The sequence below is a fragment of the Malus sylvestris genome, chromosome 7, assembly GCF_916048215.2.
Source record: "Malus sylvestris chromosome 7, drMalSylv7.2, whole genome shotgun sequence".
NCBI classification, from domain to species: Eukaryota; Viridiplantae; Streptophyta; class Magnoliopsida; order Rosales; family Rosaceae; genus Malus; species Malus sylvestris.
Window position 1 is genome coordinate 4836596 of NC_062266.1, and position 27698 is coordinate 4864293.

At 37.9% G+C, this 27698-nt stretch overlaps 2 protein-coding genes, 1 long non-coding RNA gene and 1 pseudogene across 4 annotated transcripts; 2 read left to right on the forward strand and 2 right to left on the reverse strand.

The window, feature by feature from the left end:
- Positions 1-3940: 3940 nt before the first annotated feature.
- On the reverse strand, positions 3941-9994 carry LOC126627884 (uncharacterized). 2 transcript variants are annotated; one of them, XR_007625160.1, is made up of 5 exons: positions 9573-9994; positions 8943-9008; positions 7483-7531; positions 4803-5125; positions 3941-4705 (listed from the first exon to the last, which is right to left on the reverse strand). XR_007625160.1 is itself a non-coding variant. In XM_050297456.1 (5 exons), exons 4-5 carry the CDS (start codon positions 5157-5159, stop codon positions 4169-4171), a joined length of 894 nt encoding a protein of 297 aa, XP_050153413.1. In that variant the 5' UTR covers positions 5160-5161; positions 7483-7531; positions 8943-9008; positions 9573-9994; the 3' UTR covers positions 3941-4168. The 2 variants fall into 2 exon arrangements, 1 of the variants encoding a protein (XP_050153413.1); XM_050297456.1 differs by having other exon boundaries at positions 4803-5161.
- LOC126627885 (protein ALP1-like) lies at positions 5210-6070 on the reverse strand. The gene is made up of 2 exons (XM_050297458.1): positions 5912-6070; positions 5210-5817 (listed from the first exon to the last, which is right to left on the reverse strand). Exons 1-2 carry the CDS (start codon positions 6012-6014, stop codon positions 5360-5362), a joined length of 561 nt encoding a protein of 186 aa, XP_050153415.1. The 5' UTR covers positions 6015-6070; the 3' UTR covers positions 5210-5359.
- Positions 6521-7536, forward strand: LOC126627886 (uncharacterized). Its single transcript, XR_007625161.1, has 3 exons — positions 6521-7020; positions 7124-7175; positions 7278-7536. It is a non-coding gene; the product is annotated as an uncharacterized LOC126627886 (long non-coding RNA).
- Positions 9995-20542: 10548 nt separating the features above from the next.
- On the forward strand, positions 20543-27140 carry LOC126629050 (uncharacterized; annotated as a pseudogene).
- The last annotated feature ends 558 nt before the right edge of the window (positions 27141-27698 follow it).

Sequence of the window (27698 nt, forward strand, 5' to 3'; positions counted from 1 at the left end):
CGAAACCCCTGCTCAAATGGTGGAGGAACAAAGTCATGATCATGTTGGTGAAAGTGATATTGGAGGTGAAAATTTTGTTTCTTCAATGAACCAACAAAGCCAACAAAGCACCCCATCTGAAAATAGCCAAAGAAAGAGGAAAAGAGCTGTGGGAAGTTCAAGTGATGGAACCGAGGCAATTATCAGTGGACTGAAAGATTTTTATGTTGAAAGTGGGAAGAGGATGCAAATGGTAACTGAAGCTTTAGTTCAAGGTACTGCAGATCATACTGACATAGCTAATGAACTTGAAGCAATGGGTCTCTCTCCTATGGATCAAATTGATGCATTGTCTCTTATTTTGGATAAACCAAAAAATGTGGGAGTGTTCAGGGCAATTAAACCGGAACTCAAGAAAGTGTTCGTCCAAAGGCTTTTAAGCGACAACGCAAGCGGATGAGGATTTTGGCTAATGTTAACATGGATGTATTTTATTAATGTTAACATGGATGTATTTTATTAATCATACAATCTTATGTTATGGCTTATAACTTAGCTTTGCACTAGTATTTTGGCTTATGTTAACTAGCCATTTTGTAAATTATGGAGATCTATTTTGGCTAATGTTAACTAATGTTAACTAGGATTTTCTAAATTATGGAGATCTTCTTATGTACTTGTATTTGTTGAAGTTGCATGTATTGGGCACTATTATTTTTCTTCTGCTGGGTGATAGAGTTTAAATCAAGCTACATTTGCAAATTAAACCCAATTCTATTAGCAGGTAATAAAAACAAAACAATTGTCAATTTTTTTTAAGATTCATAATATACATGGCAAAAATATGCTCCAATTAACCCATATCATGAGATTTGTAGCATTACTCTATTATGATCGGATCATATTTATATATATTTTTACTTCGAATTCACTCGTTTTTTCTTAGTTAGTTCCTTATATTTTTGAGCTATTTACGTTATTTTTGTGTTTATAGGATTTGTTATGCAAAGAAAATAAAAATAGAACAAGTGAAATTTTATGTAATAAATTCGTCAAAACTGTCTGTGTAGATCAGCTTTTAAATTAAATTAAAAAATAATAATAATGATAAGTCATGATGATGTTTGAAACATCATCATGATTCATGTTGTGAAGGGAGAAGAAAATGCACGGCAGAAGATAAGAAAAGAAATAAAAAAAGGAAAAGAAAGAGAAAAGAAAAAGAAAGGAATGATAAGAGGATATTTTTTTGGACAGAGGAAAGGAAGACTCGGACAAGGGAGAGGAGAACAGAAACAAAAGAAGAAAGAAGCAGCTTAGCTGCCTGGCTGGGAAGAAAAAGGAATAAAAAAATATATGAAAGAAGAATAAGAGGAGGACAGGAGCACAGCGCCAGGGGAGAGAAGAAAAGCTGCCTTTGCAACGAGAAAGAGAAGAGAGGCACGGACAGGAGAGCAAAGAGAGGCAGGTCAGAGGTCAGAGGAACGAGGAACAAAAGGCGCGGGGAGAGAGCAAGGCAGAGAGCAGGGAGAAAAACAGAAGGAGCAAAGCTGCCTTCTCTTTCGGTTAAATCTTTCCAAACTTATATTTTATTTCTGTTTTAATAATGTGTAACTAAATTTATTTTGGCTAGAGGTTAATTCAAAACCATGAATATATTTGTAATATGAATTGATTACCTTCAGTTGTGATTTCTGAGTTGTGATTTAATTTGCTTAACTGCTTGATTGATAGCTTATTTTTGTATGTCGATTAAGAATGCATACTTAATTTACATGCATGAATTTGACGTTAGAATATAAGGGAGTTTCACCTAATCGTTATGAACTTATATTCACAAGTAGTGAAGGTTGCTAGTCACAATCACGTTAAGTAAATTCTTGGCATAAGTTTCATGCAAATCATAGTAACGAGTGCCTCGTCAATGCTTATGTTTTTCATAGAACTTAATGATTCTTGCTTGTATCTCTATTATCCAATTCATGTAGGGAACTTGTAGGGAATGTTTTGGGTTGTCGTATGCAATCATCCAACCCAATAACTTGTGGAAAAACTTAGGGTTAATTAGTGCAATTCACGGTTAATTTGGGGCGTTGAGATTTACAATTTATTGAAAGAACAACTGAAAATCAATTTAGGTTGCATATGTATCATGTGTGGAGAAGAACCCTCTAGCTAGTCCGTCACCTATCCTTTCACCTTAATTTCATGCTTTTGTCAATTCTGTAATTTATTTAAGTTTAATTTACTTCTCGTCAAAACCAAACCCCCCCATTATTAAATTATATTATTTAGTTAGTTTTCATTGTTGTTAGTCTTTTAATTCAATTTCCGTCCATTTCAATTCCTAGTGTCTAATTTGATTGTTTTCATTATTTTGAGTCATTCTAAGTGTGTTTCGAGTTATTAGAGTTTTTAGCCTAGTTTTGTGTCCTTGAGTCTTGTTTAATATTTTTAAATTAATTTAGAATAGATTAGCAATCCCTCCTAATCCCCGGCCTAGAACGATACCCTACTTACATCTATACTACAATTGTCAAAAAGAGGGTTAATTTGTGTGCTTATATATTTCGCATCATATTACACAATGGCAAAAATTTGTAGTCCTAGTCTAAGCAAACACAAATCTGGTGAACAGTACTGTTTTTCTTATCCTGCTTCTTAGTCCGACATTACACCAAACGCTTCACTAAGTTAGTCCAACTTAGTCCAGTCTAAGCCAGTCCAGCTTAGTCCCTGCAGCTAGTCCAGTCCGAGACAGTCCGGCGCAACAAACGCACCCTAACATAATAACGAGAGACTGAGCAACTCTTACAAAAAGACAAGTGTCGGAATTAGAAATTTAGAAAATTGAAAACCTAATCCAATTAGAGCAAGCCATTGGGGCTTGTTTAAGGCTATGAAGATATTAAAAAAAAAGGCTATGAAGTAGTTGTTAGGTTTACAGACATAGATAGACTTATTCGGATTAGGAATAATACTTGCATTTTTAAGTAGGAAAACGCACATATTTCAATCCTTACGAATGATGTATATTCATTGTATTAATTTTATAAAGAGAACCTTTCAATTTCTTATTCTTCATTTAAAAATCATCCTTACAAAAAAATCATTCGAACCCCCAACGAATTAAGAGAGGACAAACACTTGGACATATAGCATAACAAAATTCAATTACAACTCTACCCATTTAGAAATTACTTGGAATGATAATTTGGGTAGCGACACTCGACCATGTCATCTATAATGTGCCTATCAAAAATATAACATCATCGTAGTTTTATCCCACTTGACCTACGCTAGTCCCACAGTACGTGTTAGTTGTCTCAATAGCGCAGTGCTACAAAAACTTCTCTTCATCACATAGTTATAGATGCAAAAATAGACGGAAATAAAATAGGGAGTTTTAACGAAAAGTCTACCTGTTCACTTTAATGAAAAATTATATTTTTACACTAAAAAGTCAAACTTGATACTATTCACTTTACCCTTTATTTTGTCCTTATCATTAAAACTCAAAGTTTTCAAACCATTTTCATTAGTTTTCCTAATAAAACATCTAGGGTGCGTTTGTTGCGCCGGACTGTCTCGGACTGGACTAGCTGCCGGGACTAAGCTGGACTGGCTTAGACTGGACTAAGCTGGACTAACTTAGTGAAGCGTTTGGTGCAGTCTCGGACTAAGAAGCAGGATAAGAAAAACAGTACTGTTCACCAGATTTGTGTTTGCTTAGACTAGGACTACAAATTTTTGCCATTGTGTAATAGAGTAAAGCTACAAATCTCATGATATGGGTTAATTGGAGCATATTTTTACCATGTATATTATGAATCTTAAAAAAAATTGACAATTGTTTTGTTTCTATTACCTGCTAATAGAATTGGGTTTAATTTGCAAATGTAGCTTGATTTAAACTCTATCACCCAACAGAAGAAAAATAATAGTGGCCAATACATGCAACTTCAACAAATACAAGTACATAAGATCTCCATAATTTAGAAAATCCTAGTTAACATTAGTTAACATTAGCTAAAATAGATCTCCATAATTTACAAAATGGCTAGTTAACATAAGCCAAAATACTAGTGCAAAGCTAAGTTATAAGTCATAACATAAGATTGTATGATTAATAAAATACATCCATGTTAACGTTAATAAAATACATCCATGTTAACATTAGCCAAAATCCTCATCCGCTTGCGTTGTCGCTTAAAAGCCTTTGGACGAACACTTTCTTGAGTTCCGGTTTGATTGCCCTGAACACTCCCACATTTTTTGGTTTATCCAAAATAAGAGACAATGCATCAATTTGATCCATAGGAGAGAGACCCATTGCTTCAAGTTCATTAGCTATGTCAGTATGATCTGCAGTACCTTGAACTAAAGCTTCAGTTACCATTTGCATCCTCTTCCCACTTTCAACATAAAAATCTTTCAGTCCACTGATAATTGCCTCGGTTCCATCACTTGAACTTCCCACAGCTCTTTTCCTCTTTCTTTGGCTATTTTCAGATGGGGTGCTTTGTTGGCTTTGTTGGTTCATTGAAGAAACAAAATTATCACCTCCAATATCACTTTCACCAACATGATCATGACTTTGTTCCTCCACCATTTGAGCAGGGGTTTCGGCTACATTACCCGTAGCCCGATCTTTTCCAAATATATATGCAAATCTATCAAACAGTGGAAAAGGTTTGCTTCTCCATCCATCGGCTTCTTTATTTCTCTAAGATTATATCAACATAGCAAAACTAAAATTTAGCATGCGTAACAAATATAGCAGCAAGAATATAACTAATGCATAAATAAAATAGGATATGAACCTGCACATAAGTTTGCCATGCGTCATCACTGTCAACTTCAACGCACTTTTTGACATCATTCCATGCAAATCCACTTGTGTTTATCATGTCAACGACCATACTATATGTTTTTTTCCATTTCTTCAACTTGGACTCAATATGTGGATTTGCCTTTATATTTGAATGAGGACATAAAACATTGACAGCTTTTGCTATTTCAACCAAAGTACCTTGTTTGAAAGCACCGGTGTCACACCGTTGCTTCCGAGCAACAAAATCGTCAAGAACTCCGAGTAATACTTCTTCCTCAAATGCTTCCCATTTACGCCTTCTTCCTTTTGGCTCTTGAGTAGCATTCAAAAAATTTTCGTTATCCATACCTAAACAAAAAATATTTTAATGAAGGAAAATACCATACAAATAATCAATTTGCATAATATCCAATCAACTTGCATAATATCCAATCAACTTGCATAATATCCAATTAATTTGCATACCATCCAATCATTGTGCTAATATCTAACAAATGCATGATAAAAAGGAATACTAAAATAAAATGTTATCATTAACACATATAGCTAGTTCGGTTGCTGGTTCCTAATTGCTCTCCACTCATTATACATTTCCTGAGCCATATCATTCCTCATTGCAGTCCACTGGTCCGATGTTTGAACACTACCAACATATTCACCTTCTTCTGTATTTTGTCCATCTTCTATTATTGGCAAATTCTCCATTGGATCTACAGACATCTCTTGCCTAATAAGATTGTGTAGTAGGCAACAAGCGGTAATTATTCGACCTTGTGTCCTTATCGGATAGTAAGATGGACTCCTTAGTATCGACCACCTTCCTTTTAGCAAGCCAAAACAGCGTTCAATTACATTCCTTGCCTTAGAATGCTTCATGTTAAAATATTCTTCCTTATTAGAAGGTGTTCGTCCCTCCCATTCAGATAAATGATAAGGTATTCCTCTATAGGGTGCAAGGAATCCTTCACCATTTGTATAACCACCATCTACAAGGTAATAACAACCTAATGAAAAAAAAAACAGACCTTATTAGTGTTTTGTAGTTGACAAACAGAACTAAACCTAACTTACAAAGTTGAGACTAAGTAATAGTCTTACCCGCTGGTACCTTAAAACCATTAGGCCTACTAATTGCATCATGTAGCACTCTAGAGTCTGATGCGGAACCCTCCCACCCCGGAAACACATATATGAACTGCATATCTCCTGAACACACACCTAACACATTAGTTGCGACTCGACCCTTTCTTGTTCGGTATCTTGATTTGTCAATTTCAGGTACATGCACATCAATGTGTGTTCCATCCAATGCTCCCAAGCATTTCTTAAAAATAAAAAATAAAAAAGTTTTTGTTAATTTATACAAAGGGAATGAAGAGTTAAAGCTTAGGGAAAATGAAAAAAATTTCTCATCATACCTTAAAACATCGCCACCTAGGATCTGTAGAATCAATAGGCACAGGCTGGGGGACTTTTAGTAGGATACCTTGTAATCGCAAAATTCCTTGCAATACGCTATTGAAATACCTACTTATAGTCTCTCCCGACCTATAAAATCTACCGCCAACACTACGATTCTTAGTATGATGTGCTAATATTTGTAAAGTCATACACACCTGTTCCTCTACAGACACCAAACCATCAGTTTTTACCCTACCATCTTGACGAAGTAAGTCGCATAATATGCCAAAAGTCCTTCTATCCATTCTCAATTCGTTGACACATTCAGTATCAGTATTCCCTATTATACCATTCAGATAACACAAACTAATCTCTCGTCTAATAAGTGAACGGTTAGTCAATGTGGGTCGTTCAACATGTCTCTGTTTGTCACGTAGCATCATCACCACAAGAATCGTACAAATACAAATTGTCTCCAAATAAGACATCTCTAACAATAAGATCAATAAAAGCTTCCTTCGATCCATATCTATCCAAACAAAACAAAAAACAAAAAACAAATTAACTAGATCATTAACCCGAGGCAACAAATATACAGGTGGCGTTGAAAAAAAAAAAGTTTTCATTAACCCGAGGCAACAAATATACAGGTGGCGTTGAAAAAAAAAAAGTTTTCATTAACCCGAGGCAACAAATATACAGGTGGCGTTGAAAAAAAAAAAGTTTTCATTAACCCGAGGCAACAAATATACAGGTGGCGTTGAAAAAAAAAAAGTTTTCATTAACCCGAGGCAACAAATATACAGGTGGTGTTGAAAAAAAAAAAAGTTTTCATTAACCCGAGGCAACAAATATACAGGTGGCGTTGAAAAAAAAAGTTTTCATTAACCCGAGGCAACAAATATACAGGTGGCGTTGAAAAAAAAAAAGTTTTCATTAACCCGAGGCAACAAATATACAGGTGGCGTTGAAAAAAAAAAGTTTTCATTAACCCGAGGCAACAAATATACAGGTGGCGTTGAAAAAAAAAAGTTTTCATTAACCCGAGGCAACAAATATACAGGTGGCGTTGAAAAAAAAAAAGTTTTCATTAACCCGAGGCAACAAATATACAGGTGGCGTTGAAAAAAAAAAAAATTCATTAACCCGAGGCATCATATTCAAAATGTTCTACTCTTATACATCTATAAACATGTGTCTAAGAACACTAGTATGAGGATTGCTATCATTGCTAGGCATTGCATGTGAAAAGGGAAATTAAAGGACACCTGTAATGCAGTAGCCTTAGCCTTAGCCTTCCGTTTATGCTCCTCTTCTCTGCAACCAACAACCACAAAAAATTGCAATTCAGCATCAACCCTACACAATACAAAACATTCACATTGTAATATCATGGTTATAAACCAAGTACACACACACACTGCATACATACATACACACACTGCATACATACATACACACACTGCATACAGTGCATACACACACTACATACACTACACACACACACTGCATACACTACACACACACCCTGCAAGTACACACACACTGCATACACCTTGCATACATACACACTGCAAACACACTACACACACACACTGCATACATACACACTGCAAACACTACACATATACACACACTACATACACTACACACACTACATACACTACACACACACACTGCATACATACACACTGCATACACCCTGCACACACACACTGCAAACACACTACACACACACACTGCATACATACACACTGCAAACATACACTACACACACACCCTGCAAGTACACACACACTGCATACACCCTGCACACACACACTGTAAACACACTACACACACACACTGCATACATACACACTGCAAACACTACACATATACACACACTACATACACTACACATACACACTGCATACACCCTGCACACACACACTGCAAACACACTACACACACACACTGCATACATACACACTGCAAACACACTACACACACACACTGCATACATACGCACTGCAAACATACACTACACACACACCTTGCAAGTACACACACACTACATACACCCTGCACACACACACTGCAAACACACTACACACACACACTGCATACATACACACTGCAAACATACGCTGCAAACACACTACACACACACACTGCATACATACACACTGCAAACATACACTACACACACACCCTGCAAGTACACACACACTGCATACACCCTACACACACACACTGCAAACACACTACACACACACACTGCAAACACTACACATATACACACACTACATACACTACACACACTACATACACTACACACACACACTGCATACATACACACTGCATACACCCTGCACACACACACTGCAAACACACTACACACATACACTGCATACATACACACTGCAAACACAGTACATACATACACACACTACATACACTACACACACACACTACATACACTACACACACACACTGCATACATACACACTGGCAGTGTAACAACTTCTTAGGACCATGACAAAATAAAATGATATAACTACACTACACACACACACTGCATACATACACACTGCATACATACACTCTAGTCAATTTGTTTATGCATAACGCATAGCAAAATGATATAACTACACTTTATCACAAAAAATCAGATAAGCTTCGAACTGCATCAGCAAGCAGATTGATTGAAAACTAAAATCAAATTCATTGAAGGCCCGTGAATTACCTGTTCAAAGAGTCCTTTCGGCAAAAATGTAATGAAGTTGTACTTTGTAGTCGATATAGAATTCCCCTGGAACAATTGAACGCATAATAATTAAAACCGAATACAAACAAAATGAAGTAAGATTTAAAGTGGCAGATAACAGAACATAGATTACATATCCTACACGTTTATACTAATAAACTTGTTGATGGCACATGGTGGAGGTAAAACAAAATCCTGAAAACATCCACTGTGCTAGAAACATATTCTAGATTCTGAGAAGGCCATATCCTAATATTCTGTTCTACGATCCAGATGAAAGAAAGGCAGGGCACTCAAGAACTAAAGAGAAATTATTCATTATTTAAGTTGGGTTAGTTCTAAACATTGAAAGGCAGCCAATATTTGAAGAACCAAATAACTTGTACCAATTTATATATACAAAATCGGGGTATATATAAAAATCACTCACAAAATCCAAAGAGTAGTAACATAATTCAATGTAATTCCTCTTGCAAAGACACCAACTTTTCGCAACAATGAGATTAAAAACCAAATCAACCAACTATCAAAATCCAATGAGTGGTAAACAAGCTATACATTATGCAAAATAGGCAATCAAACGGCCAAAAAACAGCCACAAAATTCAACCTTTTTGCACAGCTTGAGACGTTTCCGCCGCAATGCCTCTCCTTGCTTCTGCTCAGCTTCCCTTCTCCTCTTCTTCTGCCTCTTGTGAAACCCAGACACGAAATTGCTTCACAAAATCCAAACAAGCAAAGCATCAAAACCCGAAAAATCAAAAAACCCAATTCAGAAAACGCGAAAAGAAACAAAATTTCAGGGCTTAGATTTCATCACTGAGCAAATTTTGTGATGGCGGTTTTTACTACCTGAGGATTTGAAAGAAAAGTTGAAATATGAAAACCCCAAATTCTAATCTTAATTTGACCTAAAAATCAAAACCCTAATTTGTTCAAGTGCAGAGGTCTATCATTGAAAATTTCTCAAACCCAAAACAACAAAATCAAATGAAGCTCAGTAATACCACGATCTGCAAAACAAATTGACGAAATAAAGTGAAGATGCGAAGTTTACCAGACAAGTCGGAGCAGATGAGGGCGACCAGATGCAGATGAGGGAAGGCGCAGAGATCAGAATGAGGAAGATGACGATGAGGGAGCAGGGCAAGGACGACGATGAGGGAAGACGCAGCGATGAGGACGAGCGACGTAGGTTCTTGGATGAGTGACTCTCTCGCGGCTTTCTCTCAGGGCTTACGAGTCCTCCCGAAACTGGGGTTCCTCGTTAAGAACGCGTAAGGAGGTGAATAATCCGAGCGAGTCCGACCTAAGGTCATTAAAACTAATCCTGCTACAAACCAAACAAGGGACTATAATCTAGTCCAGTCCAGTCCTCCCTAGTCCTGTCAAACAAACGGCCCCCTAGATTACCCATGACATTGATAAGTGTGTTGTAGGTTTGTTATTTCTAATTTTGCTTCTTAATTTATTCGATACAATGATTAGATAGAAAAATAATGGTGGATAGAGAAAAGAATAAAGTGCCTCTATATTTAGACTAAGTGATGAACGGCCCATTTCAGGAGAGAGAGCATCAATGGTTCTGGTGGCAAACCTTGCTAAGTATTTGAATGGTTAATTTATGGCGGTTTAATAGCCATTTTGTTTTCATTTTTCATTCTTTTAGCTAAGAAAAATGAAAACAAAAGGTAAAAATTAAAAATGAAATAGTTATCAAACAATCCTTAAATTTGACATTTAAATTCATGTATAAACATGAATCCTACTCTTGGTTAAGCACAAAGAAAATTGAACAAAGGAAATCCTAATTAATAAAAGAAAAGTAGTTATTTTGGTGAGTTCTATTTAATGTGTTGATGAAGAGCAGACCATTGGGCTACTTGTTTTACTCTATGGCAAATCTTGGGTCGTCTTGGTACTGCAAAAGTCTAATGCCCAATAAACAAGATTTCAGCCTACACAACAGGAGAAAGAGAATGATCTAAAAGAGGATATAAAAAAGGGCATAATTTGGGCTTTTATGGCCGAGGGTCTAAAACGGTTGGGTTGGTTGGGATAAAAGAGACCTGGGCTTCTATGATCCGCGGCAAATTTGCCGGCATTTTGGGGTGCAAATCAAGAAGCCCTATACAAACGACGTGAATGACAATATAACAATCCAATATCAACTCCACGTCAGTAACACTATATAGACGAATTGATATAAAATATAGATGTCATACAGTACTCACGATATCTACAAAATATTGATGGCATAAATAACATCTTCTTCATGTTTGTTGTCTTCATTTTTAGTGGAATTGACGATTTGCATAAATAATTAACACAACATTATATGCTACGTTAATGATTGGTTTGCCATTTAGTACTATGATCTAGTATTATCTATTTTCACTTTTAAGTTGTAAGTGAGATGCCTTAGGTTCGATTCTCGCCAAAGACGAATTTGAACCATAGTATTACTAGTCCATTGTGAACCATATATGTAAAATTTGCATAAAAGACGGAAACATTAATTAAAAACGAAAAACCCAGTTAAATACATGCTTGAATAGTTGAATAGTTGATACTTGCTCTTTAGTTTTGTACTAGGATTCATGCTCGCGCGATGCGACAGGTTGAAAACTTTATCATGTAATTAACAAATACATATAAAAAGGGGCAAGTAAAAGAGTCCATGAATTTCCATAGTGTAAGTTAGTAGAAATGTACTCCAACATGACCACGTCAAAAGGAGATTCCTTCACTCTTAATATGGTTTATCAAAAGTAGTGTTTTATTTCTTCAAGCCAAACATGTAGGACAACACCAATCACAACTACAAATGCTAACAACTGTGCAAAAGAATTATAAAAACACTCATGTACCATATAAGAACAAACCTCACAATTAATCTTAAGAATTGTTTTTCCAAAGAGACCCATTACAACGCGATCTGAAAGAAAAAAAAAACATGAATAATATCAAGGAAACTACATTTTCTCTGTCAAATAAAATCTACGGTAGGTAATGAACAAAATACAAAGTTCTCAGCTTTAATTTAATTATTATCAAATATTGAGGGAAATTAACAACTACCCAGAAGTATTTGCTCAAAATTAATTGATAATATGAATAATTTAATTACACAACATTTACAAAACCCAAAGTTCTTAGCTTAATTTGATTTTACCATGCTCCAGCCACCTCACTTACTTACTAGAATAATCTAGAACATAATAATTTATTATGGGCTGGACCATATACCAACAATCTTCCCCTCCAGTACATGAGGGAGGAATTCCGATCATGACTCCAAGTTACTTGGAGTCCATCCCAACAGCCTTAATGCAGAATTCCAACTTTGATTTTATGACTACCTTTGTCAACATGTCTGAGGAATTATTATCAATATGAATCTTTTTCAACTGTAGCAACTTGTTCTCGATAACATCTTTAATCCAGTGATAACGAATATCAATATGCTTGGTGCGTGAATGATATGTCGTGTTCTTGCTCAAATCCAGAGCACTCTGACTATCACAATAAACGCCATAATCACTTTGCTTCAAACCCAACTCTTGGAGAAACTGCTTCAGCCACAACAACTCCTTGCATGCTTCTGTAGCGGCTATATATTCAGCCTCAGTTGTGGGCAAAGCAACACACTTTTGCATCTTGGATTGCCATGAGACGGCTCCCCCTGCAAAAGTAAACAAGTACCTATACGTAGATTTTCTACCATCCAGGTCACCTCCTAGGTCAGCATCTGTAAATCCTTCCAAGATTGGTTTGGAATCGCCAAAGCACAAGCACATCTTAGAAGTCCCCTTCAAATATCTGAGAATCCACGTAATAGCTTCCCAGTGATCCTTCCTTAGATTAGAGAGAAACCTGCTCACTGATAGACGCATATTTATGCGACTTAGTTAACTAGTTTTCTTGCATTTACGTTATTAGTTCTTAGTTATTTTAGTACTTTAAGCCATTTTCGTGTGTTTGTAGGTCCAAAGGGCTAAGGTAGCAAGAAAGTGCATTTTGGTGCATTTTGGAGCAGTTTTGAGCTTGGAATGGATTACATATGATATGAGCAAGATGGATGGACGAATTTGAAGACAAAAGAGGCTAAGAACATGCTAAAAATCTGGTGAAACAAATACAAGTTGCAAGAAGGGATAAATTTCTAGAAGGATTGGCCAAAACTTCACTCAAAACACATCAATGCCGTGGCTTTTACTTCCACCTCCACCAGAAATTTGAGTAATGATGCAATGCTTAGCTCACCATGACATGTGAGTGGATGATGCAATGCTTAGCTAACCATGACATGTGAGTGGATGACTCAATACCTAACCCACCAACAATTCCCACTCTTTGCCATGCTCACCTACTCAATTCCACCAACATTTTGTGTTAAACAAGTCCATCCTCTTCCTATAAATACCATGGCATCAACCTCATTCAAATCATCCAGAAATTAACCATTCTCCAAGCCTTTCCTTGCCTCTCCTACATATCTAAACCCCTTCCCATCCATTCCTCCAAATAACCAACCCTTCAACATCATTCCAACCTTGTTGTTGCGGCAAAGAGAAGGAGAAAAGTCCTTAGACGCACTTGCTATCCAACATGGATCGTTGGAACGTTTAGGTGCTTTCTTTCCTTTGTTTTTCAATGTTTAAATTTGTTTATCTTTGTTTTGTAATAATGAGGAACTAAACCCCCCTTGGCTAGGGGGGGATTCGAAACCATGTTAATGCTTGCAATATGATTTGATTACTTTTAATTGCGTTTCATAAGTTATGAATTCGATTTACTTATCTATTTGATTGATAACATGTTTATGTATGTTGATTAGGGATGCATACTTAGTTTGCATGCATAAATATGATGCTAGAGTATAAGGGAATTTCACCTAATCGTTATGAACTTATATTCACAAGTAGTGAAGGTTGCTAGTCACAATCACGTTAAGTAAATCCTTGGCATAAGTTTCATGCAAATCATAGTAACGAGTGCCTCGTCAATGCTTATGTTTTTCATAGAACTTAATGATTCTTGCTTGTATCTCTATTATGCAATTCATGTAGGGAACTTGTAGGGAATGTTTTGGGTTGTCGTATGCAATCATCCAACCCAATAACTTGTGGAAAAACTGAGGGTTAATTAGTGCAATTCACGGTTAATTTGGGGCGTTGAGAATTAATAAGTTATTGAAATGCAATTGGAAATCATTTTGTATGCAAGCAAGACATGTGTGGAGAAGAACCCCTTAGCTAGCCTTCCATTATCCATTCAACCCAAATTTGTTTAAAATCTATTTAAGTTTTTAGTTTATTCGTTTTTACTTTCAACTTCACCAAACTCAAATCCCCCTTTTACTTTCTTGTTTTAAAATCTTTTGTTTACATTTTTAACTTTGTTTTTATGTTTTTAAATTAGTTTTCAAGTGATTTAGCAATCCCTCCTAATCCCCGGTTTAGAACGATCCCTACTTACATCTATACTACAATTGTCAAAAAGAGGGTTAAATTTGTGTGCTTATATATTTCGCATCACTCACCACACCTATTGCATGAGCAATATCTGGCCGTGTGCACACCATTGCATACATGATACTTTTTACTGCTGAAGAGTAGGGAACAACTGCCATTTTCTCCTTTTCTTCATATGTTTTTTGACACAACTCTTTGCTCAACTTGATATGATTGGCTAAAGGTAAGCTTACCGGTTTGGCTGCTTTCATGTTGAACCTTTCAAGCACCCGTTCAATATACTTTTCTTGTGACAGCCACAACTTCTTGGATTTTTTTGTCACGAATTGTCTCCATGCCCAAAATCTGCTTGGCTAACCCTAAGTCCTTTATGTTAAATGACTTAGATAACTCTTCTTTGAGCTTTTTAATCATAGAAGCATCTTGATAGACAATCAACATGTCATCAATATAAAGCAATAAAATGATGAATTTACCTCCTATAAATTGTTTGATATAGACACAAGAGTCAGCATGAGTTCTCTTGTACCCATTACTCACCATGAATAAGTTGAACTTCTTATTCCACTGTCTCGTAGCCTGCTTAAGACCATATAAGCTTTTCTTGAGCTTGCACACCAAATTTTCTTTACCTTGACTTCGAAGCCTTTGGGTTGCTCTATATATATCTCCTCGTCTAAATTGCCATTGAGAAATGCAGTTTTAACGTCTACTACTCGAGCTCAAGATCTATGCTTGTTGCCATACCAAGGATAACTCGAATGGAAGTCATCTTCACAACCGGTGGGAAAATCTCATCAAAGTCAACTCATTTCTTTTGACCAAAACCTTTGACAACCAAACGAGCCTTGTACCTTGTCATGTTGTAGTCTCTTTTCAATTTGAACACCCACTTGTTTTTCAATGCTTTTTTCCCCTTTGGAAGCTCCACCAGCTCATAGGTATCATTCTTTAATAAGGAATCCATCTCTGACTCTATTGCCTTCATCCATCTGTCATTATCATTATGAGCTCTGGCCTCTTCATAAGTTTCGAGCTCTCCATAATTAGTCAACATGATATACTCTGATGAAGAATACTTGGTAGACGGTGTTCGACTTCTACTGGATCTTCTGACTTGGTCTTCATTCTCTTGCGGGCTGGAGGCTTCCCCTGATTGGGGTCTTCTTGAATCTGCTATTCAGGCTCAATCTGATCAGCAATTTCATGGTCTGGCTCATCTTGATCAGGCTCCCCCTAATCAACATTATCTGGTTCTCCAGACACTTCATTAACAGCTGCTTCAGGGATGTCACCATGACTTTCTTCATCTGAAGCTAATGGATAAACTCCTTTAACTGCGCCATCTGGTTGTGTCTTTTTTTCCGAATCCCCAATTGTTTGATCTTCATAAAAAACCACGTCTCTACTTTTGATAAATTTCTTCTGGTATGGGTCCCATAATCTATAACCAAAATCTTCACCGCCATAACCAAGAAAGATGCACGGTGTAGCTTTGTAGTCTAACTTCGATCTCTGCTTTTTGGGCACATGCACAAAAGCTTTGCAACCAAACACCTTCAGATGAGAGTAAGACACATCATTACCAATCCATACTCTCTCTGGAATATCAAGACCTAATGGTACTGATGGAGATCAGTTGATCAAATAGCAGGTTGTCTTTACAGCTTCACCCCAGAACTGCTTAGATAACTTTGCAGTCCTCAGCATACACTTGACTTTCTCCATGATGGTTTGGTTCATTCTTTCAGCAACACCGTTCTGTTGTGGAGTTCCATGAACTGTCTTCTCATGACGTATGCCATGTTTCACACAATACTATCTAAACTTGACACGCCCCGATCCTGATATTCCCCGAATACTAGGGTAGGCACGTGCTGACCAACACCCGAGGGTGACGAAAGCCATTTATTTAGTGCAATTGCTAAAAACAAAGGATAGATAAGACTTATAAATATAAAAGAATAGAGAATGTGCATTTAAGGAATGTGTTCAGAGCATACAACTAACTAGAACACCAAAAGAAATAATATAAAATTAAATGAACAAATGAGTGGGTTCTACACCGAGAGGACTCGAAGATGTCGATGCAGAAATGCCTGGATGCCGGGACTGTATGCCTCGATTCTAAGTTCTGAAGAGGGCGCAAAACAAACATGAGTGGACCAAGTTGATATATATAGAGTAAACAATTATCAATGTACTAACCCCCAAATTTTATATAAAGAAAACTGCTAGCAAAATAAGTGATAGGTTTACTGAAAACCCTAGCATGCCAAAAACATCTCAAAAGACATATCGCGGAAATCAAAATATCAATCGTCTCACATATCGTCTCGTAAGCGCGGTGTGCTGCCAGTAAGATCACTGAATAAATATAACTCTCGGCCCTATGCCAGCACCGTGGTCTCTGCGCCTGTAGCTAGAAATTACCAACTCCCGACCCAATGCCTGCTCCGTGTCCCTTAGCCCGTAGCTAGGGATTATTTTTCTCGGTCAATCTGCCAACACCAGATCCTCGCCCCAGGCGGCATAATGTCCACTAAGTACGCACAAATAGTTACGTCTCTCATAAATAACCACTTCATAGTATAAAGTCATCCATCGTCTATACTATAAAGAGGGGTTTCTAAAACATGTTCTAGCATTCTATCATCATCCATCAGATAGTCTACCAGTTCATGATTTTTATAGAAAATACGATATATCAAACTATAGCTCAATATAGATTAATAATTAATTCCTCACAAAAAACGAGACGATAAACAACATATTCCATAAACATGCTTAACATAAAATCAGTTCATAAACTCATAAGGCATGCTATTCATTTATGCAATTAAACTATGCAATCATGTAATTTTAGAAGGGGTCCACTCCCAGTACTTCGCCGCCGAAGAGTCACACAGCTAGCGAAGACAGAAACGCCACTATAATTGCCCCTAAGCATATAAAGAGTCCAATTAATAAAACTATATAATAGCAATTGAATTTGGGAAAACGGACGTTGGAAACAAATTCAGAACATCGAATTACCCTAAAAAGGATCCCGGATAAATTTCGTAATATGTCAACAGAATATCCTTAGAATATTTCAAAGAATATTCTCTAAGATCATCTCCAAACCTGGGCTAAAAGCCAAATTACCCCCCCAAACACTCTCCAACCCATGTTAAAATTTTAGGTTAAATGCCAAATGTTATTTCTGGGCCAAATACCCTCCAGCTTTCCCCCCGGGCTAAATGCCAAATGTTTATCGGAATTTAATTTTTTTTAGATTAAAATGTTCATAAAATTAATTTACAATAATCTACATATTTATTTATTTTTTTTAAAAATTGATTTAAGAAAAAAATTAGCCTAAGTTCATTCTTTAATAATTCCGGGCTAAAATTTTAGGGTAGCAGGGTTGGAGCAGAAAAGATGTTTCTGGGCTAAAAGCTAAATTTTCCGGGCTAAAAAATTTGGCTTTTAGCCCAAGGGTTGGAGATGGTCTAATGAAATATTCCTTGACGGAATATTTCCCATAAAAGGTATGGGCCGATTAGGGTTTAGGGTTTAGCTAATTAGGTGGGCTAGGTTTAGAGGAGAGGGTTTAGAGCCCTGGTTTAAAAGGCCCGAAGGCCTTAAGCCTAAGGGTTTTGGGGTTTTTTGATAAAAAGCCTTAGGGCCTTAGCTAATTTAGCCCAAAGGCCTTTAACTTAAAACAATTAATAATTAAAATAAAACAATTATATATAAAAAAAAGTTTTGGGTATTGAAAGGGCCTAAGGCCCGATAGTTTTCCAAATGGCCTGAAAGGCCTATCCCGTCGAAGGTGCACGTCGGAGCTATCCCAGCTCCGACTGATTGCAAACATGGACCTTAGGGTCCAATCTAGGTATAAAACGTAGAGGAAAATGAAGGGAGTGATGTTATACCTTTTGTTCTCCTTGGAATGGCTGGTGATGTTTGAAATCGAGTTTGGGTGCCCTCGGTTTACTTGAGAGGTTTCCCAGTTTCCCTCTCCACTATGGCATGGAACTCCTAGAATGTCTGAAACACCTGGCCTTTGGATTTCAACAAAAACACCTAGACCCTTCGTGAAGCATCATCAATATAAGTAACAAAATATTTATTTCTTCCAAGTGACTTGACTTCCATCGGACCACACACGTTCGAATAAACAAGATCTAACAAATTTCCTTTCTTTGTAGATGGAACAGAAAAACTAACTCTTATTTGTTTTCCGAATAAACAGTGCTCACAAGAATTTAACGATATACCTTTGGCAAATGGAATGTGAGACTTCTTTGCCAGAACTTGTAGGCCTTTCTCGCTCATGTGGCCTAGCCTCTTATGCCATAAGTCTGGAGATGAGTCATCCACATCATTCAACTCACCTTTCAAAACCTTGGCATGTGGCCTAGCCTCTTATGCCATCTATTCTTGCTTCTTCCGCGGTTCTCTGTGACAAATACTTGGCTACTATCTATGCCAGAAGTCTTTCTCCTTGTTTCTTCATTAAGCATGCTATTTTTAACATTATCAAGAGTAAGAACACCATTAGGAGTAGAGTTACTTACACTCACCACAAAGGTTTCCTAACTATCTGGCAAGAATCCAAGTAACAAGAGCGCTTGCAACTCATCCTCAATCGTCATGTTCATAGTAGCCAACTGGATGATGATATTCTGGAAATTGTTCAAGTGTTCTGCTACACTTAAACCATCCTTGTACTTCACATTGATAAGCTCTTTGATCAAGAAGGCTTTCTTGGCTGGGGTCTTCTTCTCGAACAAGGACTCAAGCTTCGTCCAAAACTTGCGGGCATTGGTTTCATTAGACACATGATGAAAAACACTATCATCCACCCATTGTCTAATTGTGCCAATTGCCTTGCGATTCATCTTCTTCCATTCGGCATCGGACATGCTATCGGGCTTAGCGGCATCTCCTTCAATTGGCTCATGCAGATCCTTACAATAGAGAATGTCCTTCATCTTTGGCTTCATGTTACCCAATTGGAGTTGGTGAGTTTAATCATAGTGCCACTTCCTTCCATCTCGTAGTACGAGCCAACCAGGCTCTGATACCACTTGTTAAGAATGTCGGTACTACAAGATAGAGAATGCACAAAGTAAAGTAAAAGATGGACACCAAGAATTTATGTGGTTTGGCAATTTATGCCTACGTCCACGAGACAAGGATCAATCTTCACTATATGAAAAAGATGAGTACAACAAGAGTAGTCTTACCAAGCCAAAGACAAGGCTTGGTGGATACAAGAAAGTATAACACATTTTCTATCACTCTAAACTTCACTCACAATGTGTAGTGGAACACTCTCACTCTCACTCTTGGAGTGGAACTTTACCTTTGGACTTGATCATTTTCTACTCACTTTTTTCTTGATTGGTTAAATCATTACAACATCACACCCATACTTATAGGTAAGGACTTGGCACTCTACTAGTTTCTAGTTCATTCTACAAACTAGAACTAGTTTCTAGTGTATTCTATAAACCTCTAGCTTAATTCTAGACTAGCCACAAAATTGTAGCTTCTAGGTCTTTACATTTGCAACCACGGAAGCTAGTACTTTCTAGCTTTTTCCACCAACTTAATAACTTGCTTGAATTGTTTAGCATGCTCCAACCACCTCACATGCTTACTAGAATAATCTAGAACATTCATCATGGGCTGAACCATATACCAACAGTGGAGACCCCCAATGGGCTTGACAGATAAATTCCCGCCTCTTATGTGAACCAACAACTCCCGCTGGCCTCGTCACTCGATGCCCTAACCGCCCTCAAGCTCATCTGCAACTTTCGGGGTGTCCGTGGCACTGGAAAATCCGATAAGGAGGGGTTCTACAAGGCGATGTTTTGGCTTCACCAGAACCACATCAAAACCCTAGTGTGCAACGCCGCGTCAGTCGCCCAAATCGGCTTCTTTAAAAACCTTCGCGAGATTCTCTACCGCCTTATAGAAGGCCAGGAGGCGAGGGAAAACCAGAAGGCTGAGTGGTTATAGAAAAAAAAAATTAAGCAAGTATAGCTCCTGATACAGGTCCTAAACAGGGTAAAAGAGGTAAAGCTGAAAAACAAAAAGAGCCGGCATGAAGCCTGCAGAGGTTCGGGTGATGAAGGATTTAGAGAGGGGAAAATTGGAAAAGGCAAAAGCTAGCGCTTTGAGGAGAGAGAGGTTCATCTCCTAGACCAAGAAGGATTTTGAAAGGTACCAAAGTGATCTAGATTACTGGTTTTTACATGAGCGAGTTTCAGATGTTTTCACTTAGTGTTAGAAGCACGATATTGAAAATTTGAAGTCCTTTAAAAAGAATCCTCACTTCACTCTGGCAACCAAGTGGTGCCCTTCCCTCAACTCCTTCTACGACTGCACTACATTGTTGTGTGATAGCATTGCGAGGAAGGTTTCCCCAAATAATTGTACACGGAATATCAAATGATTGAGGATGAACATTACATATACAGAGTGAGAGACCGGCTGAGGAATAAGGTTTTGGTGCCGTTGAGGAAGGCCCTGAATTTACTCGAGGTTTATATGAGCTCCAACCAGTGGAGCTCCCTTCCATACATTCGAGTTACCTCTGTGGCGATGACTCTTTACAAAGAGATTTTCTTGTGGCATGATAAAGTGAGGTTTGAGGAGTACTTGGAGGACGTGGAGGCAGGAAAAACCAAAATCGCGGCGGATGCTTTGCTTCCTCATCAAATAATAAGTTTTTTAGAGGAGGGAGATATTGGTGGAAAAGTGGCTGAGCTTCAGTGGAAGAGAATGGTGGATGACATGTTAGAGTACGGGATAATAAGGAATTGCTTAGCTATATGTGACGTCTCGGGATGCATGTGCGGAATACCCATGGATGTGTTGGTGGCTTTGGGGATTTCGATGTTTGAATTGAGTGATGAGCATTGGAAAGGGAAGGTGATCACTTTCAGTCAGTCTCTTCAACTGCATTTGATACAAGGCGATGATCTTCAATCCAAGTGTGAGTTCGTGAGGAGTATGAACTGTTGGGGCTTAAAAAGACTTCACTATTTTGGAGATGTTTATCTCACAAAGAAGAATGTAATGCAGCGAAATTGATAGGCAAGAGAAAGAAAGAATACTCAAAGTATTACACAAGATTTTTATTCACTCACAAACTTAGTACAAGATGAAACACTCAAACACTCTTAGAAGCTTTGTTGCTTCTTCTCATTTCTCACTTGGTACTCTCACTTCTCACTACTTGCTATCTTGGTTGTTACAAATGGTGTGGATGCTTTCTCTTTTTATAGGCATGGATGGAACCTTAGAGAAGCATGGAAGCATCAAGCTAGAGATATCTAGATAATTCCACTATCTTCCTAAGCTAGAATTATCTACACTAATCTTGTATGTTGGTGGAATCCTCACCATTCTTTTAGACTCTTCCACCAACTTGAACTTTGTTAGAATTCTCTAGCATTTGCATGAATCATCCATTGTGCTTGTGTTGCCTTTTTCAACATGGGCTGGATCCATTGTCTTGGGCCAAGACAAGATTACAATTCAACATCCCCCTTTACTCTTGTCTTGTGACGCTAATTGTGTTCCTTAATCTGACAAGGTCTTCTTGCCTGAGTGGTTTGGTGAATATGTCGGCGACTTGGTCTTGTGACTTCACGTATTCCACATGTACATCCTTTCTTGCAATACACTCTCTTATGTAATGATAGCGGGTATCTATGTGTTTGCTCCTGTCATGGAATACTGGATTCTTTGCTAGAGCTATTGCAGACTTGTTGTCGACATAGATCTTTGTTGGCTATTCTTATGGCATGCTTAATTCTTTCAGCAAGTTTCTCAGCCAGATTGCATGACAGATACATGAGGTAGTAGCTACGTATTCAGCTTCGCAGGTAGATAGAGTGACAATCGGTTGCTTCTTCGACATCCATGTGAATGCAGTGTCTCCCATGAAGAACACAAATCCAGTAATGTTTTTTCTATCGTCGGAATCTCCTGCCCAATCACCGTCGCTATATCCAACAAGCTTGTAGTTATTAGAGCTTGAATATAACAAGCCAAAGTTAATAGTACCTTAAGGTATTGAAGAATTCTTGTGGCGGTCTTTAAATGTGTAGTTGTGGGATTCTCCATGTAACGACTGACTAATCCGACGGCATAGAGAATATTTGGTCTTGTGCAAGTCAAGTAGCGCAAGCTTCCAACTAGACTTTTGAAAAATGTTGGATCTATGCTTTCTCCTTTGTCATGCTTAGTTAGTTTGACTCCACACTCCACTGGCGTGCTTATGGCTTGCAGTCTTCCATTTTGAACTTTTTCAGTATCTCCTTTGTGTAGCTTTCTTGGGAGATGAAAATGCCTTCTTTGTTCTGCTTGACTTCAATGCCTAGGTAGTATGCCATCAGCCCGATGTCGGTCATCTCGAATTCTTTGGTCATCACTCTCTTGAACTCTTCATTCATGCTTGGATTACTTCCGGTGAAGATTAGATCATCCACATATAAGCACACAATTAGAATATCTCCATCTTTGACTTTGACGTAGAGAGCATGTTCATGAGGGCACTTGATGAAGTTGTTCTCCTGAAAGTACTTATCGATGCGACTATTCCATGCTCGTGGTGCTTGTTTTAACCTATAGAGGGCTTTTTTCAACATCAGAACTTTGTCTTCATGCCCTTTGATTTCATAGCTTGACGGTTGTTGAATGTAGACTTTTTCTTCAATGACTCAATTTAGGAAAGCGGACTTCACATCCATTTGTTGAATCTTCCATTTGTTTTGAGCTGCTAAAGAAATTAGTAATATTATAGTTTCCAACCGAGCAACGGGTGCAAATACCTCATCATAGTCGATTCCGGCTCTTTGACTATAGCCATTCGCCACTAGTTTTGCCTTGTATCTTTCGACCTCTCCGTTGGCATTTTTCTTTGTCTTGTACACCCACTTGACTCCGATGGCTTTGTGTCATTTCAGAAGAATAGCGAGTTCCCATGTAACATTTTTCTGGATTGCTTCGATTTCTTCATCCATTGCTTTCCTCCGCTTAGTATCTTGCATTGCTTCTTAGAAGTCGACCGGTTCACAATCGGCAAAGAGACAGAAAAGTGTAGGATTATCAAGTCTTTCAGCTACCTCATAGAGATCTTGTATACTTCTTTTTCATTTAGACTCCCACTTGACAATGCTGATACTGGTGAATTACCATGATTGGTCGATGTTGGTGAAGCAAGTGGAATAGTGGATTCTTGTTGAACCTCTCTTGCTTGCTCTATCATCCCTTGTTCATTCTCTTCTTCAAACTGAGGAAAAAAGCTGAGATCACTTGCATGAAAGCCAAAATCCCATTCTTCTTCTTCGTTGAACGTCACGTCTCGACTGATCACCGTCTTCCCATTGTTCAGATTATATAGCTTATAGCATTTTGAATTTGAGTCATAGCCAATGAAGTTGAACTTCTCACTTTTATCGTCGAGTTTGGTTCTCCTCTCATCTGGTACATGTATGTAGGCTATGCTTCCAAAAACTCTTAGATGGGAAATACCTGGTTTTCTTCCACTTCATGCTCTTGCGGAGTCTTTCCCCACACACTTCTTGTTGGAGACCGATTGGATAGGTAGACAGCACATGCTACAGCTTCTGCCCACAACTTTTTAGGTAATCTCTTACTTTTGAGCATACTTCAAGCCATGTCGAGGATAATTCGATTATTTCTTTCCACCACACCATTTTGTTGAGAGGATCTTGGAACTGTCAAAGGTCGACGAATTCCATTGCCTTCACAGAATTCTTGAAATTCCTTCGAAGTGAATTCTCCTCCTCGATCAGATCTCATGGCTTTGATCTTGCAACCACTTCCTTTTTCTATAGCGGCTTTGAACTTCTTGAATGCTCCAAATACCTCTGATTTCTACTTCAAGAAATACACCCAGGTTTTCCTTGAAAAATCATCAATGAAGAGAAGGAAATAATTATTTTTACCGAAAGAGCTTGGTTTTATTGGACCGCATACATTGGTATGAATGAGCTCAAGTGGCTTTTGGGCTCTTGTGGTCGACTTCTTTGGATAACTTTTCCTGAACTGTTTCCCAAGTAAACAACCTTCGCAAACTTGATCAGGGTGACTGATGCACGGTAAGTCTCTCACCATCTCCTTCTTGGATAATAACTCCAGTCCCCCAAAGTTAAGATGCCTAAAACGAATATGCCAAAGCTAGGATGTGTTTTTGTAACATGTTTTGAGGCACTTTGCAACATCATTTTGAATATTCATAGGAAACATCCTATTCTTTGACATTTTCACCTTGGCAATTAATCTTCCTTTGTCATCTCTAAGAAAAAGGCTATAATTTTTTATATGAATATCATAACCTTTTTTTAAGAGTTGACCCAAACTCAAAATGTTGCTTTCCATATTGGGCACGTAGTACACATTTGAAATTAATTGGTGACCGCCATTTTTTAGGGGAATAAAGATGTTACCTTTTCCTTTTACGGGTATTTTGGATTTGTCTCCAAACGAAACGTTGCCACGCACCGATTCATTGAGCTCTACGAACATGCTTCTTCTTCCGCACATGTGGTTGCTGACGCCGGTGTCAAGGTACCATGTATAGTCTTGGTCTCCATCATTGTTTTTGCATGCTAGTAGCACAACGTCATTATCTTCTTTCTCTTCTTTCACATAATTGACCTTCTCATCAGGCCTGTTGTTTGGAGCTCTACATTCCCAAGCATAATGCCCAAATTTTTGATAGTTGTAGCATTGAACTTGAGATTTTTCATACCTCAAGTTTGAGTGTCCTTTTCCACGACATTTTGTTGAGCTTCCCCTTCTTTTGTAGTTGCTATGGTTGTTGAAGTTCCAACCACGTCCATGTCCATGTCTACAATCGCGTCCTCGACCATGACTTCTTCCATACTGGCTTCTCTCGTTATCGAAGCTTTCTTCCTTCTTCTTTGGCTGAACATGCGTCTTGAGGAGCTGCTCGTCATTCCCTTGCCTCTTCGTATGTTTCTCTTCATATGCTTGTAACGAACCCATTAATTGCTCTGAACTAATTTCTTCCAAGTTTTTAGTTTCTTCAATCGTCACGACAATGTTCTCGAACTTGAGGTCCAACGAGCATAGTATCTTCTCCATAATTCTAACATCTTCTAACTTTTCTCCGTTTCTTTTTAATTGATTAGAAACAGCTAAGACTCTTGAGAAATAATCAGAAATTGATTCAAACCCTTTCATTTGTAGAGATTCGAACTTACCTCTTAATACTTGAAGACAAACCTTTTTCACTTATTTGGTTCCTTTGTAAGAGGTTTGAAGCTTCTCCCATGCTTGCTTGGCAGAGGTTGCACTCGAGACCTTCTCAAAGCCATTGTCATCTAATGCTTGGTAGATGAGGTAGAGAACCTTATTGTCTCTCTTTCTTGAATCTTTCAAACTCTCCTTATGGGGTTGGGACAGAGTAGCTTCATCTTCTAGCTCAGTGTAGCCTTTCTCCATGACTTCCCATACATGGTGTGCTCCTAAAAGGGCTTTCATTTTGATACTCCAATTATCGAAGTTGTTGTTGTCGAGCACTAGAACTTAGAAGGCTGCCATAGCATTGATAGCCATAGCTCTGATACCACTTTGTTGGGGCTTAAAAAGGCTTCACTATTTTGGAGATGTTTATCTCACAAAGAAGAATATAATTCAGCGGAATTGATAGGCAAGAGAAAGAAAGAATACTCAAAGTATTACACAAGATTTTTATTCACTCACAAACTTAGTATAAGAGGAAACACTCAAACACTCTTAGAAGCTTTGTTGCTTCTTCTCACTTCTCACTTGGCACTCTCCCTTCTCACTACTTGCTCTCTTGGTTGTTACAAATGGTGTGGATGCCTTCTCCTTTTATAGGCATGGATGGAACCTTGGAGAAGCATGGAGAAGCATGGAAGCATCATGCTAGAGATATCTAGATAATTCCACTACCTTCATAAACTAGAATTATCTACACTAATCTTGTACGTTGGTGGAATTCTCACCATTCTTCTAGACTCTTCCACCAACTTGAATTTTGCTAGAATTCTCCAGCATTTGCATGAATCATCCATTGTGCTTGTGTTGCCCTTTTCAACATGGGCTGGATCCATTGTCTTGGGTCAAGACAAAATTACAATTGAACATGAACTGGGGAATGAACACTGATTTTCAAAAAGTCTTTGATTTGCTTCTCGAAGTTGCTGTGAATGGGAATATGAGGCCAGAACATATGATAAAGAGGATTTTTGTGTTCAGCGACATGGAGTTTGATGAGGTTTTAGAAAATAACTGGGAGACGGATTATGAGGCAATACGGAGGAAGTTTAAGGAGAAGGGGTATGGGGATGTGGTGCCACAAATTGTCTTTTGGAATCTGAGGCACTAAAGTTCTACGCCAGTGTTCGAGACACAACCAGGGGTGGCGCTAGTGTGTGGCTTCTCCAAGAATATGCTCAAGTTGTTCATGAATAATGACGGGGAAGTTCACCCAGACCATGTCATGGAAGTAGCCATTTCTGGCAAAGAGTATCGAAGTCTGGTTGTAGTGGATTGATTCGATGGTCATCATCAAATTTGTTCTAGTTTTCTTTTCTATTTCCTTGAAAACAAAATTCGATGCTAAAACTCTTCGTTTTTCAATTTCTTACAACCATATGTTCTTGCTCCATGTGTGTTGATTTCTGCAGACTGAGTTTCTAGCCATTTTTCCTTGAAACAGGTAAATTTCAAATGTTCCTTTTTAGCAATGATCTCACACACACATGGATATATAATCGTTATCGATTGTATATATATTTCTCGAGCCATGCAAGAGCAACCGGTTGATTATTTGTTGGGAAATATGAGCCTTTGGCATAATATTAATCACATTGTTTTAATAGGAGTTTTCCTCTGGAAATATATGTGAATCCATGTGTGTGATCATACAAGAGAGTTAATCTCTGTTGCTCTCTTGTTTTTGCGGAAGGTGAAAGAATCTGATATTGTAGAATCTGGTGCATTTTATCCTTGCACATGAGTGCGGCTCCTCTTTTGTTTATTTAGGTTGAAGAAGGGTTTTAAAGTTAATTTCGATAAGGACAATTTGTAATCCGCGTGCGAGGATAACTAGATAACTTATTATACTGTGAATTCATAAATGTCTTTTCTTGTTCAATTTTTATTTTGAAACAATAAACAACTAATTGGACTCGAGTCTATTTTAGTTGGTCACAACTCATCTCAATCGGCTC

Excerpts from the sequence above, each read along its gene's own strand:
- LOC126627884 (XM_050297456.1), bottom strand. The coding sequence starts at position 5,159 with ATGGATAACGAAAATTTTTTGAATGCTACTCAAGAGCCAAAAGGAAGA. Across the intron at positions 4,706-4,802 it reads CATGGCAAACTTATGTGCAG|AGAAATAAAGAAGCCGATGG; the intron begins GTTCATATCCTA and ends ATATAATCTTAG.
- LOC126627885 (XM_050297458.1), bottom strand. The coding sequence starts at position 6,014 with ATGCAGTTCATATATGTGTTTCCGGGGTGGGAGGGTTCCGCATCAGAC. Across the intron at positions 5,818-5,911 it reads TGGTTTTAAGGTACCAGCGG|GTTGTTATTACCTTGTAGAT; the intron begins GTAAGACTATTA and ends TTTTTTCATTAG.